The 15,176-nt window shown below is 33.4% G+C and overlaps 1 protein-coding gene across 1 annotated transcript in view; it reads right to left on the reverse strand.

The window, feature by feature from the left end:
• Positions 1-11,397: 11,397 nt before the first annotated feature.
• Positions 11,398-15,176, reverse strand: part of LOC108523058 (low-density lipoprotein receptor-related protein 1B-like) — a 140,479-nt gene continuing 136,700 nt past the window's right edge. The window contains exons 15-16 of the mRNA XM_017863549.1: positions 14,754-14,852; positions 11,398-13,286 (exon numbers count right to left, since the gene is read on the reverse strand). Coding sequence (XP_017719038.1) covers positions 13,146-13,286; positions 14,754-14,852 — 240 coding nt within the window. The 3' untranslated portion in view covers positions 11,398-13,145. The remainder of the gene's footprint in view (positions 13,287-14,753; positions 14,853-15,176) is intronic.

A 15,176-nucleotide genomic window follows, 5' to 3' on the forward strand; every position in this document is an offset into this window, starting at 1 on the left:
TTTGGTGTTTTAGTCATGAAGTACTTGTCCATGCCTATGGCCTGAATGGTATAGCCTAGGTTTTCTTCTAGAGTTTTATGGTTTTAGGTCTAATATTTAAGCCTTTAATCCATCTTTAATTAATTTTTGTATAAGATGTAAGGAAGGGATCTAGTTTCCATGTTAATTTGTTTCAAGTGTGAGATAGTGATAGAGTTGTAATGCTTATATTCAGGTTGAGTGCTAGAAATGTAGTAGTTGTTAAAATGAGATAAATCCGTTCAAAATGGTAATGTTTGAGTCATAAGTTAATGCTGCTATTCAACCTATGTGAGTAGTTGAGGAGTAGGCTAGGATTTTATGCAGTTGTGTTTGATTGAGTTCCCCCTTAACCACCCACTATAATGGTCAGGATTGTGATAAATAAGGGGATATTTGTATTTATTAATGGGAAAACTTGAAACATAATTGAGATAGGGGCTAGTTTTTGTCATGTGAGGAGAAATATACCAGATATTAGGGAAGTTCCTTGGGTCACTTCTGGGACCCAGAAGCGGAAGGGGGCTATTCCTAATTTTATTTCTAGGACTGTTATTATTACAAAGGATGAAATTGATTCATATTATTTATTATTGTTCATTGTCTGGAAAGCAGGTTATTGGAAAGGATGCCTATTATAAGGATTATAGATGTGGTTGTTTGTATAAGGAAATATTTAGTGGCTGCTTCTGTAGAGCAGAGATTTTTTTTTTTTTAAATTAAGATTGGGGTTAAAGCTAATATACTTATGTCCAGGCCTGTTCAGATGAGAAATCAGTGTGAGCCTAGCATTGGGGTGAGAGTTCCCGTGAAAATAGTAAGATAAATAGTAAGTAGAGCTAATGGGTTAACTATTACGGGAAGGATATAACCAACATTTTTGGGGTATGTGCCCAATAGCTTATTTAGCTGACCTTACTTTAGGACGTTTTGTAGTAGGTAGTATGGAGAATTTTGGATTCTCAGGGATAGGTTCAATTCCTATAGTTCTAGAAATAAAAGGAATTTAACCTCTATTATTTATCAAAGTAATTCTTTTATCAGACATATTTCTTATGTTTAAAGTGCAATGTTGTAAATTAGAATAGGCATTGAGATATACACAGAATGCTAGTGTTAGTGATAGGAAATTTTTTCACACAAGATATGAGTTTGTTGTAGCAGAATTGGGGATATGCTGTTTGAATTCATAAAAATGGAGAAATTAAAGGGAGGGTTTTGCTAATATTAGATTTGTGGATTAGAGTTCTGGTGAATACATAGTATGCAGTGCTCGTGGGAAAATTGTAGTAGTTAGGGTATTTATTACAATAATATTCATGTACTCTGCTATAAAGAAGAGGGCAAATGAACCTGCAGCATATTTGTAGTTGAAATCTGAGACTAATTCTGATTCCCCTTCTGTTAAAAGGGGCTCGGTTAGCTTCTGCTAGTGTAGAGATAAATCATATTATGGCTAGGGGCCATGACGATAGGAGCAGTCAGAGAAATTCTTGTATTGTGATGAGTTTGTATAAGTTAAATGAGCCACTTATTAGTAGGACTGATAACAGAATAATGGCTAGGGTGATCTCATATGAAATTGTCTGGGCTACAGCTCGTAATGACCCTGTTAGTGTGTAATTTGAATTGGATGCTCTTTCTGATCATAAAATAGAGTAGATGGCTAAGCTTGATGTAGCTAATATAAATAGGAGGCCCAAATTACAATTAATTAGGGAATCTAGTATAAGCAGAAGGGTTCACAAAAGGAGAGGGCTGGGGTTGGAGAATAATATAGAGGGTAATATTAGATGTTGAGGGCCATAAGAGTTCTTTGGTAAAAAGTTTTATTACGTCATCAAATGATGAAGCAGTCCATAGGGGCCCACGATGTTAGGTCCTTTGCATAGTTGTATATAGGCTAAGATTTTTCATTCAGTGAGTGTAAGGAATGCTATAGCGATTAGAGTGGGAGCCATAAGTAGAAGACAGTTAATTATAGGTATGTTAAGGAGAGGAGTTGAACCTCAGATTATAAAGTTTTAAGTTTTATGCAATTGCCGGGCTCTGCCATCTTAGCAAACCTTGTTCTTGGGCAGGGCGTGTAATGATTTATTAGACTGAGACAAAATCATCTATGGGGTGAAGGCACTTTATGAAGTGGGCCCTATTTCTCTTGTCCTTTTGTACTAGGGGAAATGTTAAATGGATAGAAACCGATCTGGATTACTCCAGTCTGAACTCAGATCATATAGGACTTTAATCGTTGAACAAATGAAAACTTAATAGCGGCTACACCATTAGGATGTCCTGATCCAACATCGAAGTTGCAAAACCTATTGTCGATATAGACTCTAGAATAGGATTGAGCTGTTATCGCTAAGGTAACTTATTCCGTTGATTAAGTTATTGGGTCAATATATATTAGTTTGCTTAGGCTGGCTTGGTGTTAGTTTAGGTTGTTTGGGGGTCGAATTATGCTCCGAGGTCACTCCAACCAAAATTTTTAGTGCAGGGATAGTAGGTTATCACCTGTAGGCTTATTTTGAGTTTCATTTGCATTAATAAATTTAAGCTCCATAGGGTCTTCTCGTCTTATTTGTGTATATCTGTCCCTTCATGGATAGGTCAGTTTCACTGACAAAAAGTAAGAGACAGATGAATCTTCGTGTGGCCATTCATACAAGTCCCTAATTAAAGAACTAGTGATTATGCTACCTTTGCATGGTCAGGATACTGTGGCCATTGAACATATGTCACTGGGCAGGCAGTGCCTCTAATACTGGTAATGCTATAGGTGATATTTTTGGTCAACAGGCGATGGAAGATTTGCTGAGTTCCTTTTACTTTTTAAAATTTTTCCTTAGAGCATACCTGTGTTGGATTAAGGGGATAAATAATAAGGTATTTATTAAATCATTTATTGATATTAGACTGCTGTCAGCGGATTATTCCAGTCTGATGTAAGCTTATGCAGTGGAAAATCTCTTCATGTTACTTACATTAAGAGCATTGCTTCTATTGAGTAATAGATTAGTCCAATGTGATATAAGGAGTTCAGTATTGTGAGTAGGATTAAGGTGGTCAGATATTGAGCTTGAATACTTTCTTAATTGGCTGCTGCTTTGGGGCCAATTATTGTGGTAAGATTTTTTCCTCGCTCTAGGAAGGTTGTTTCCTAGAGTCTAAAGAGCAGCCCCTCTTTAGACTAACAGTTAAACTTAAAAGGAGCTTAAGTAATTCTGTAAGTTTAAAGTTGAACTAAGATTCTATCTTGGATAACCAGCTATCATCAGGCTCGGTAGGCTTATCACTACTGCTCATGAATCTTCCCCCCATTTTGCCACATAAATGTGTATGCTCTTTCAGCTGTTCTTGGGTAGCCTGTGTGGTTTCATGGGACTTGGCTTTGGCTCTCTATGTAGAGGTATTTCTAGTTAATACATTATGCAGAAGGTATAAGGGTTTTTCTTTGCTTTTTTGTGTTTGATTTAGTTCTTTCATCTTTCCCTTATGGTACTCTTTCTATTGCCTATATTTTTGTTTGGGTAAATACTTAGTTGAGATAATTTGTTAGTATTTTTAGAGAGATTTGGGGCTAGAGTTGGCTCAAAGTGATCAAGTTGTGATGAAATCTTTGGGGTGTAAGCTGGATGCTTTGCGTCAAGCTACACTTTGATTTATCCAAGCACACTTTCCAGTACACTTACCATGCATGTTGCAACTTATCTCTTCTATATATGGATAGAGAGCTTTAGTAATATTAGTTTCTAGAATACTGTTTGAGGAGGGTAACAGGGGTGTGTATGTGTGTGTGCATGCGCGCGCTTCAGGGCCTTATTCCACCAAGCACTTTGCTCTTGGTTTACTGCTAAATCCTCCTTAAGCCTTTAGCTTGCGTAAGGGTTTTTGTGAGGTTTTCTGGGTATAGAAAATGTAGCCCATTTCTTACCACCTCATAGACTCCACTTTGACTTAACTTTTTATTAATATATTTGTGCTTACCCTGCAACCTCTGTAGGGTTTGTTGAAGATGGAAGTAAATAGACTGGGGGGGGCAAGAGGTGGTGAGGTGTATTGGGGTTTATGGATCATAGAACAGGCTCCTCTAGACGTATATAAAGCACCGCCAAGTCCTTTTAATTTTAAGCTCTTGCTTGTAGTATTCTGGTGAATAGTTTTGTTAATTTAACTATTACAGTTTAGAGCTAAGCATATTGGGGTATCTAATCTCAGTTTGGATCTTAGCTATTGTGTCTTCAGAATATTAAAGCCACTTTTGTAATATTTTATTTCATCTGGAGTTTTTTTTTTACATCTTAGATGGAGTTTAGCTTTATTGAAAAGAGAACTTAAACACTCTTTACGCTGAGATCTATTAGCTTGGGTTAATCATATGATCACAGTGACTGGTACAAAATTGACCAACCCTAAATGTTAGTATAGCTTAGTTAAATTTGTTTATTGCTAAAGATTTATCACTGCTGTTTCCCGTGGGGGTGTGGTTGAATAAAGTGTTCTGAGCTGCATTGGTGCATGCTTGATACTTGCATTTGTGTGTGCTTGGTACCTTTGATTTAGGGGATCTAGAGGACATTTTCACTGGGATGAGGATGCTTGCATATGTAATCTTACTAAGAATTAATAGAAAAGCCAGGACCAAACTGACTTGTTTATAGGGGTTGTGCAGACCCATCTAGACATTTTCAGTGTCTTGCTTTCAATAATTAAGCTATACTAACTGCATAAATAGTTGAGTATAAAATTTAACTATAATGGGAAAGAGATAAATATAAGTAGTCATTTACAATTATGGTAATTCAAGGGGGTTGAAAGTTGAATTGGTAGAAATTTAGTTGAAGAGGTTTTCTTATACTAGGGAATATTTGATTTAGGGTGTCATTCACTAGGGTAGTGCTTTCAACGGGTTATATTCAAGGGATTATACTAGTATTAGGGTGAAAACCTAGTTACTGTATTTATTAGATATGAAGGCTTGTTTGGTAGGTATCTTGAGATTTTTGGGAAAAATTTTATATCAGTCGAGGGGTAGTTGTTGGGATATTCATGATTAATATAACTTTTGGGCTCTGACTGGGTTGCATTTTAGTCTCTTGTTTTTTGGGGTTTGACAAGGGCCATTTACCTATGTTGATGATAAAGTCAGAGATGTGGGGGATGTTGTGAGTTAAATAGAATATAGTTCTTGAAAATAGAGGTACATGATTGTGCATACGTGTCTATTGATTATGTCCTTCAAGCATGAATTAAGACCTTCTGGTTGTTATGCGAGGTTAGAATATTCAATATAAGCTCAGCTTCTACAATTGGTTTGGCAGAAATCAAATCCAAGTTTATCTGCAGCTGATTCAGAGGGGACTAGGTCTTCCGTGATGGTGACTAGTAGCATCCCCAAAAGTTAAAAATACCAAATGCATGATCGTGCTCCCATGACTGGTTAATAGAATGATAGTCATTAGTCCATCAAAATGTCTTATTTAAGGGGAAAGTGTGGGTGACCTTAACGGTATGGCCCTGAGGTAAGAACCAGATACCTAGTGTAGTTTCAGTAAAGTTACCCCCAAGTGTTATGGGCCTGGAGCGAGGAAGGTAGTACTCCCGAGTGGGATGATGATTTCTCAAAGGTTGGTAGATTAAGAGACGAAAATTTAGTGGGGGACATCCATGTTGGCAGGGATTTTTTGTTGACTGAGTGTACTATGTACGGTGAAAGATGTTATGTACTATGTAATATCAAGGATCTTTAGTATTGACTAAAAGAACTAGAAAAGAAATGGGTAGTCATTCTTCTACTGAATAGTCAGTGCTTCTAGATGGGAGCAGAGCACGGCCTCGAACCAAGCTTCACAGTCCTTCAGAAAACGATACATCTGGAAAATATGGCAGACATCTGGGACAGTTCTCAAGAAAAGAAGGGCTGTTTGAGCACTGAGAAGCTTGGTGCTGTCCTGTTGAATATGTTGAAGGTTATGCCACAACATTGGGCCAGATTCAGGGGTGGCAGGCAGGTGGGGATTACAGGAACCCTGGGATTTTTATGCACTTCTTTGTTTCATTATTTAAAGAAATACATTGAAATGAGAGAGAATAATCATAACGGATTGTAGCACACAGCCAGTAGCATATGTGAAGGTGAAAAGGATCAGAAGTTATAAACCTAAAAAATATAACAAAAAGGCATCAAATTGACCTAAAATGAGAACAAAGAAATCGTTGCACATCCTATCTGCTGAACAGCTCTAGAACTACAGCATTTTCTCTGTAATTCAACATTAGTAAATAGAAAATAAAAATGAAGAGCCCCTCGGACTATTTTTTTTAAATTACATAAAACAAATGAGAACACCATTCTGTAGACTTACAGAAATGTTGCCAAAAGATAACTTTTGAAAACTTGTTGGTATTATGAATAGAAAAAAGGAAACAAATAGTATGACACCTCAGCAGAAAACTCTGAGAAGAAAATACACACAGGAGAATAAACAGAGTTTTTAAAAAGTTTTAAAGCTGAGTAAGATAAGGAAGGACTCTATGTGCACTGAATTAAAATTCATCCCTGAGGTGCTTGCATGAGTGCACACACATGCTCACATAGGCATACACAAGAAAGAAATTGAGTATACAGGGGAAAAAGCGAATCAGTAATACATGCCAGAAACTTGAAAATTTCTTCAAGAGTAAATGGGAGTGGTGAGGAAAAAAACTACTCAGATGATGTAGGTTATAAAGGAAAAAAAAATGACTTAACCTAAGCATCGTAAGTGTTTCTGTATATTTAAGGAAAATTTGGACAGAAGTAATGAGAATCTTAAGGAAAATAGATCTCAGCTGAAAATATATTCTGGTAGGCAGACAAAATTAATAAAAAAGATGTGTGCATTTTTGTCAAAATATTTTAATTGTAACTAGTTGTTTTGTTTTAAGCCTGAGGAAAATGATACAAAGAAATAAAATACACTGGCCCCTAACAACATTGACTGTGTGAAAGCAGTGGGCCAACTTCAACATAATTTTGGAGGAAAAGGTTATAGCATTAGAAATGTGCATCCAACTGAGTTGACATTTCTATTTGAAGGCCTTCGAGAAATATTTGTATATATGTGAAAGCTTAGCAAATATACTGCAGGTAAAGGCTTTTGATAAGTACGCTTTATGAAATCTACTCATAAAATAAGAATTTAGTCGAAATAAAAAAAAATCAAGAATGGAGAAATCATGCAGTAAAAAGAGCTGTAAGTTGTAAAAAAGAAATACTAAATGTAAAAATAAGTTAAAATATTCCCAAATAAGGAAAAGAAGATAAAGAATACAAAATACTTCTCTCAAAATAGTTGAAAATAAAATACAAACTATATCANAAATACAAACTATATCAATGAAGACTACGGACATGAGTTGAATTAGGGAATTTAAGAAGTTAAATTTCTCATTTTAAGGGGGGGAAATACTTATTTTTAAATTCTGGATTCTATTACTAGAATATTTTTTCAGTTGAAAGTACTTACCAGCAGAAAAAACAAATTTAAAATCAAAAGAGAAAAATAAAACCAAGCAATATAGCATCTACTTAGTATAAACAAACAAGAAACTGAATAAAAATAAGTAAATAAATGCACAAGGAAGATATAAAACCAAATATTTTAATATTATATTTTAAAAGCAGGATAGAAAATTAAAGCATGACCCTAAAACAAAGAAAATACTCTGAAGTGGTAATTTTCTCTCTAGTATTTTAACATAGTGGTAATTTTCTTCCTTCTTTATGTATATTTTCTAAGTTTTCAAAATGACAATATTTTTTACAATAAAAATACAGGTTGTGATAAAATAATGTAATGGTAACATTGGCTTCCTGTAATGTCACTATGGATAAAAAAAGAGATGCAAATGAGGGAAGATATGATGATCTTATAATAAGGAATACAAAATTAGGTATTAGCTACCATTGTGTATAAGAGTAATGTTTTCTGAACTTCTAGGCCAGAGAACATAAACATTATTAAATCCTAGGAAAGAAATGTTATCTTCACAGTGAATGGCATATCAAAGCCAGTGTGTGAGAATGTGAGTCTAAGTGTATGTGTGTGTGTGTAGTTATGTGTTTAAATAAATTTCCTCAGCCATAACTGACAATTGTAGATTGTAACATTTGCATATATGTGAAAGCTCAGCACACACACTGCAGATATAGGCTTTTGATAAGTACTTTTAGTGAAATCTATTCATAAAATAATAATACACTCAAAGTAAAAAAATCAAGGAATAAATCCTGCAGTAAAGAGAGCAATAAGTTGTAAAAAGATAAATACTAAAGGTAAACGTTATTCTAGGTATAAATCTCACTGTCCAGTTATTTCTTACATAACTTTTATATTATCTGTTGATATATGTTGTCAATCTAAACTTATATTCCATATATATATATATATAGTACCTCCACAGAAAACTTTATTATTGAAACTCCTAAATGTATTCTTAAGTATATTTCACAGTTTATTCTGTGTGTGAAACAAGTATTTTCTCACTTATAAATGACTAGATTCCTGATCCAAGTAAGATGTGTATGGTTTCACTATCAAAGGCTAGAAGACTCATATCATTGACTCTCCAGGACACTACTGCATAAGCAAGCTGGAAATCAAATTGCACCAGGAGGCGCATAATTTATGTATTAAAACTGCAGAAGAAACCACAGCTGAAAAATTATCCTGGAGTGAACAAATGACTAAAGTATCAGAATTGCATTGCTTAAGTGCAACAATATCTTACAAACCCCATTCTAAATGGACAGATTATCCATCAGAGAAAATGAATACATTCTAAGCATAGAATTTATCAAATAGTCCATCTTTAGTATCAATTTTCTTTTGATTTTGATCACTTTGAGTACAAAAAAAAAAGATGGGATTCACTAGAAACTATTTTCAGAATAAATTGCAGCCACATAAGTATAACATCTGCTAGAGAAAAGCCAAACCAAAAAATTCATTTCATCTATTTTTCTTTCTGTACACTAGATACTTGCATAGCACTGTATGAAGAAAACATTGTTGGGCCTTTGGATACGATAACATCAAAAACAAAATGTCTTTCTGAATAAAACTACTTCCCTATATTTTTTAATTGTCTTTATCTTTTCAAGACTTGCTATCTTTCGAGATATGTTAAGCTGGCAGTAGATGTGGTAGCAAAATTGAAAATAAACCACTTTTGGCTCTTTTATTCCTCACATTCAAAATACATAGTAGAAATTTTTGTGCCAGATTGCCCTAAAATCTTCATAAAGTAGTGCTCGAGTCTCTCCATTTCTTGCAAGTTACAGGCAAAATGTTCATATTTAAGTAATGATTAATAACTCTTAGTATACATTAGATTTGGCTGTATCATCTAGTATTGAGAAAGTCATTGTTACAGTGATGAAAACGCATGGAGTATAAGATAAAACTGCTGTTAAAAAGTAGTTAGCTATATATTGCTTAGCTCACAGAATTCTTATTCTCTTATATTTTAATCTTTTAAATCAAACTACATGAAGAAGTTGAATCTGTACCTAATATTAATATTCTCAGAGGAATAAGATTTTATATCCAAAGGATGTATTTGAAGATATAGAAATGAGAGAGAATAAATAAAAATCAACAATAATTTTACAATTTCTTGCATCACATATACTAGTTTTCTCTGCGATTTGGAAATCGTAGGCATTTCGTATATTGCAGTACATTTATAATAGCCATAACATGTACTTAGGTTTGAACTTTCTTCATATCTCAGTCATCATCAAAATAGAAAGTAACATTCCTAGAAGAAAAGCACAGACTTTTCTTCAATTCTAAAACTAACCAAATAAACAAATGACAAAACACAAAACAAAATAAAACACAATCACTGATACTGAAATGGACACAGATAAAACACATTTACATAAATAAATGACTTAATTTATGCAAAATTGTAAACGTTTCCAAATGAAATTTTTCCCCGTAATCATAGCTTTTGACTGTTTACTACATAGGCACTTCATTAATACCAAACTTCTATAACTCATTCATCATCGACACTAAGGAATTAAAATCAAAACTTGGGAATACCATGATTTTGTTGAGCAGGGGCATTTTTTTTTTTTGTTCCAGCTGATAGTAATTTAATAATGAGAGAGAGAATATAGCTCTAAATCAGTAGTTCTGATCAGGGACAATTTTGTTCCCCAGAAGACATTTGGGAATGTTTATAGACATTTGTTTGTTGCAACTTTAGGTGGTGGTACTGGCATTACTGAAATGGATAGAAGGAAATGATAGTTCTAAATATCCGTCCCTATACAGGAAAATAAATTACTTGGCAGAATGCCAAGAAGTTGAAACGCATTGCTCTAGATAACAAGGCATTTGGGTAGAGAAGCAAGTTTTATCAGGAAATACTAATTTTTATAAAATATCTCCCACCAAAGCTTGAAGTAACAGTTTAGAAAGGATTTTTTTGATGGCATTTATAAAGAATTGTGACTTTGAAAGAGAATTATAAACTTGAATTTCTAGCATTTATAAAAATTTTTGCAATAGAAAACTGGAATAGAACACAATAGAGCTATGGAAATAGATTAAATTAACTTTAGTTGAAAATAGATATTTATCATGTAAAGTAGCCACAGGGCTCCAGAGTTAAAAAACACATTCTGAGTTCTGTTGACTATTGTTTCCACTAGGGCCCTAGTGAGAATAGGTCATCAGTGTCGGTTCCCAACTGGCAGTTGGTTGCATATCATATATTATTTGCTAAATATTAAACTAATGTTAACTGTATTAATATCACACCAATCCGTGGGTTCTGTTTCTTTGAAATAATAATTTCAGTTGCATTTACACATCTCTGATATCAAAAGGCCCCTTCAAATAACATAACTCGATGATAAGTAAATCAGACGCACCTGTATTTTCCATCTCTAGTCTGATGCTAAAAGTAGGCATAGCAAATAACCATTCTACTTACAAAAGAATGTGGAAATAGCATCTAATGGAATCTGATTTTCCATAAAGTACAATTTTGGGGAATAGAAAGGGACAGGAAGAACTTTGATTTGTTCAGCATGGTTGTCATGCTACTATGGTATAGAACCTTTCTATTGCAATGTGGAGTCTCTGACAGGCACAGGAAGGCAGGGAAAAGGAAAAAGTAAGGGGAGTGTTTCTACTTCATGAAGACAGATAATGCCTTCTCCGCTGTGCATTGAAAAATGATACAATGATATCAGTTTTCCCCTGGAGAGTATTATGTTCTAAGGATATAAAATGCCGTGTTTACTAAAACAGGTTTCTCAGAATATTTAAGCTACATAAAGAAATTTTCTTATTTTTAAAAACTACCCAACACAAGCTCTTAAATATGTAGAATTTCATTTAAATAAGTCAGTCAACAATTTTTTATAAAGTATTTAACACTTCATTGTAGAAACATAGGCAAAATGACTATATTATAACCAAAATGAAAATACTGTTCAATTTAAAAAATGTACTTAAACAAGAACCTGAAAAAGTTTATGATATGCATAACATTGTTCAAGCAAAATTGCACTAGTATTACATAAATCAATAGTTTATAAAGGCCTCAATATGGCAAAGTTTAGAAATAGGTAGTATGCATGCACATAGTACAACAAAAAGTCTTCTTATAAAACAGCAGTTTTTTTAATGCTTGTACAAAGGGATAAAGAGCAACCACATATTTAACATTTCATCTGTTAGGTTAATACATTATGACAGCTAAAAGTCAGTCATGTCTATCAGAGGAACAAAAAGCCCTCCAAAACTTGTGAATAAATCTTTTGTGCCTTTAAAGATATTTGTATAAAAATGCTATCCATTTTTTTAATACAACTTAAATAACACTCATTTCAACTCAGATTTGAAGATAAACAAACCAAATGTGAATGGGGTCCATGTGTTCTGTAAAACCCAAGGAAACCTGAATACCAGAGCAACTGGTACAGCATTTAGACTCTCCACCTTCGATTATGGGCAGATCATTGTTCTTCTACAACTTGGAAGGCTCTTGAATATATTTTGGATAGGGCAAATAATGGATTACTCATATTATATCTTGAAAATATTTATCAATCACTATGTGTACTAAAATGTCTGCTTTGCCCTTTGTTTTTGACCTAGCAAAGAGGGTGCATTCACATAATTGAAATTCTGTCATCAATTTGTGTGCTTATGTATTATTCTTTAGTGTTCAGTGTAGTAAGGGGTTGGGTTAATCTTCCACAAAATGCATGTACTGGGAAGAAATACCTAAGACACAAGTACCCAATGCCTTGTTGTGCTCTAGGCTGGCTATCAATCTCAAGACTGAGGGAGAACAAAAGGTCTTATTTAGTAGCAAGTGCAGTCTGCCAACTTTCAGTTATATTTTTGCTACGTTCTACCACCTAAATATAACTATTGCTTACAAGGTGTATACATTTAGTATATCAGATAGAGTCCACTAAGTTTTGGAAAATGGAGTCATCCGTGTTCATGCAAATTATTAATTTTACATATTTTTAAATTTTTTCCTCAAAATTCTCATCTATTGGTTGGCAATCTAAGGCTAATTTCAAAGCAGGTGATGCTGAACTTGTGAGAGCTATATATTTTCAGCAGAGTCTGATTCAATTTTTATGGGCACAAAGAAGAGAGTTGACCATTCAATCATTTTCCCATCAATCAATTTAAAGAGAAAAATAAAATGACACTGTATTACAGCTTTCAAACCATATAATGGAAAAGTGCAGAGATTCTCTTTGATTAAGTACAACCAAAAAAGTTCATATAAAATAGATTGCTTATATTCACACTACAAAGGAATATGTTGTTTTTAATTTTAACAAATTCAAAGGTGTGTCATATCAGCAGCATTGTTGTAAATTGTACTGTAGTGCAGTTCTTTTTCATAAAAATACCATACAAATGGTCAATCAATAGTCATCAGCAAAACATAAACCCAAAAACTCAGAAAACAATTAACCAGGAAAAAGATAAAGAAAGAGGTAATGCTGATGCCAAAACAAGTATAATACTATTGGAACATACAAAAGTAATCCTTATATTTTATACATTTATACAGCATATAAAAGGTATCACTGATTATGCCACTGTCTCTCTTATACCAATTTCTATTTTCTTTGGAAGCAGTTCTTTCCTTTCATCAACACTTCCTAAGGAGTTTCGACAGTTTTGCCCATCCATATATAATTTTGCATATACAGGATTGGAGTAATTTGTTGGCTGAAGGAGAAAAAAATATATAATTTTATTATTGGCCTTGGCCACATAATTATTTATTTCCTAGAATGTCCATCTCCTAATCGTAACAATATTTATATGCAATACATTTAATTTATTAAATAGTAATTATTTAAAGGTTATTTATATGTTATGCTTACAGACTGTAGTCAACTCAAACAAGGTATTACATAAAACATAATTTTACATTTTGCAAGTAACTTGAAAACCTAAAAGGAGCTTTGCCATACATAAAAACCCAGAAAAAGTCTTTGTGATAGCTATGTTCACTGAGACTTTATTATAAAAGCATAAAATGTGAAACTAAATTGTCATGTTTTCAGTTTTTGTGTTGTCCCCTTATTGCTATTACAAGCCAATCAGCAGCAAGTAACATGTGTTTTCAGAAAAGCGTTTGTTTGGTGCTTATAATATTTCAATATGAACTTAAAAACAAGTAAACAAAAATGTAAAGAAATGTGTTAGTATAGCAGATTTAAAATAAAAGCAAGATTTTTTGCCTCAAACAACCTCTGTGTACTTATTAGAAATATTTTTGGACTTTTTCAAAGAATTGTGATGTACGCAGTCATCTTAAGTTTCATAAACACTTACAGCATTTTGAAGTAGAATAGAGGCATGCAGTAGTTGACCTCTTTGAGTTGGAAAACATACAATGTTCATTATTTAACAAATTGCAGCTTATCCCAAGAAAGTTTGTTGTAGTGTTTGTTTGTTTTTGTTATTTTTTGTTCTGTTTTGTCTTTCCAAAAACAGTACATTAAATCTTAGTTACAACAAGGAAACATTATAATCTTTGAGCCATGTAATTGAGACAAACATGATAGAGAATGAGGATGAAAACAGCTAATGGGAAAGAAGACAAGGGACAGAATTCTCATCCCTAGGAATCTTGATATGCATCTTTTCTCCTCTTCTGCTTAAAATGAACTATGTAACTTTAGACGGAACAGCTTTCTCTAAACAAAGGTTACTTAATTGAAACATGTTTTTGAGAATGGTTTTGTTAGACCCTCTGTAATTTCTCAATATGATGACATATTTTAAAGTACAGTCTATTTAACTGCACATCAAATTTGTATATATTAAATAAACCACTATTAAAGGAAATGAATAAAATCAAAAGTTTAAATTATTCAGTTTAAATTTCTGGCTAGAGCTTCTTTTCTAAGAATAACAAATACTCATGTTCATTGTTAAGGGGCTACAACATTTCCAAATCCAGTAGAAGGGAGATTTCTACTTAATGGCTTGCCTAAAATGATAATGTTTTCGATGTAATTTTGTACAGACAGAACACATAACATAAGCCCCCAATCTAAATGCTATTTTGAAATCTCTTGTTAATTAAAACTTAATTAAAACAAGCCTCTAAGTCTAGTAATCAACGTTTGATTGCGACGGTTCTGTGATGAAATGGACATGAAATAATGAATATTCTTCTCTCACCCCAGCAGTTAGTGGTCCTTTCAAATCAGAGTTTAGGTAGATGGGCGGCGCTGTGTGTGAAAGCTTGAAAGCACTGGGTCCTCCCCCTATGTATCTGGCCTGTATATAAACAGATAACTTTAGTTTCTGATCTAATATTATGGAACCACTTTTCATTGATACATATCATGTTAATTCATAAAAATAACATAAAACCCTTCAGCCTTAAGTCATTTACAGTGTGTTCATGTTAGCTTTAACAACTCAAAACAACTTAAAAGATCCAATATTAATATTGGATTCAATATTAGTATTGGATCTTTGTTTCACAGGTAGGGACATTTCTCTCACAAAAGTCTTGTTCAGAAAATACAAAAAACAGTCCAAATAAGAATTGGCATGAATTTGAAGATAAAACTAGTACTTTTTTTTTTTTTTTTTTTT

Source organism: Rhinopithecus bieti, unplaced genomic scaffold (genome assembly GCF_001698545.2).
Source record: "Rhinopithecus bieti isolate Rb0 unplaced genomic scaffold, ASM169854v2 scaffold_72385, whole genome shotgun sequence".
NCBI classification, from domain to species: Eukaryota; Metazoa; Chordata; class Mammalia; order Primates; family Cercopithecidae; genus Rhinopithecus; species Rhinopithecus bieti.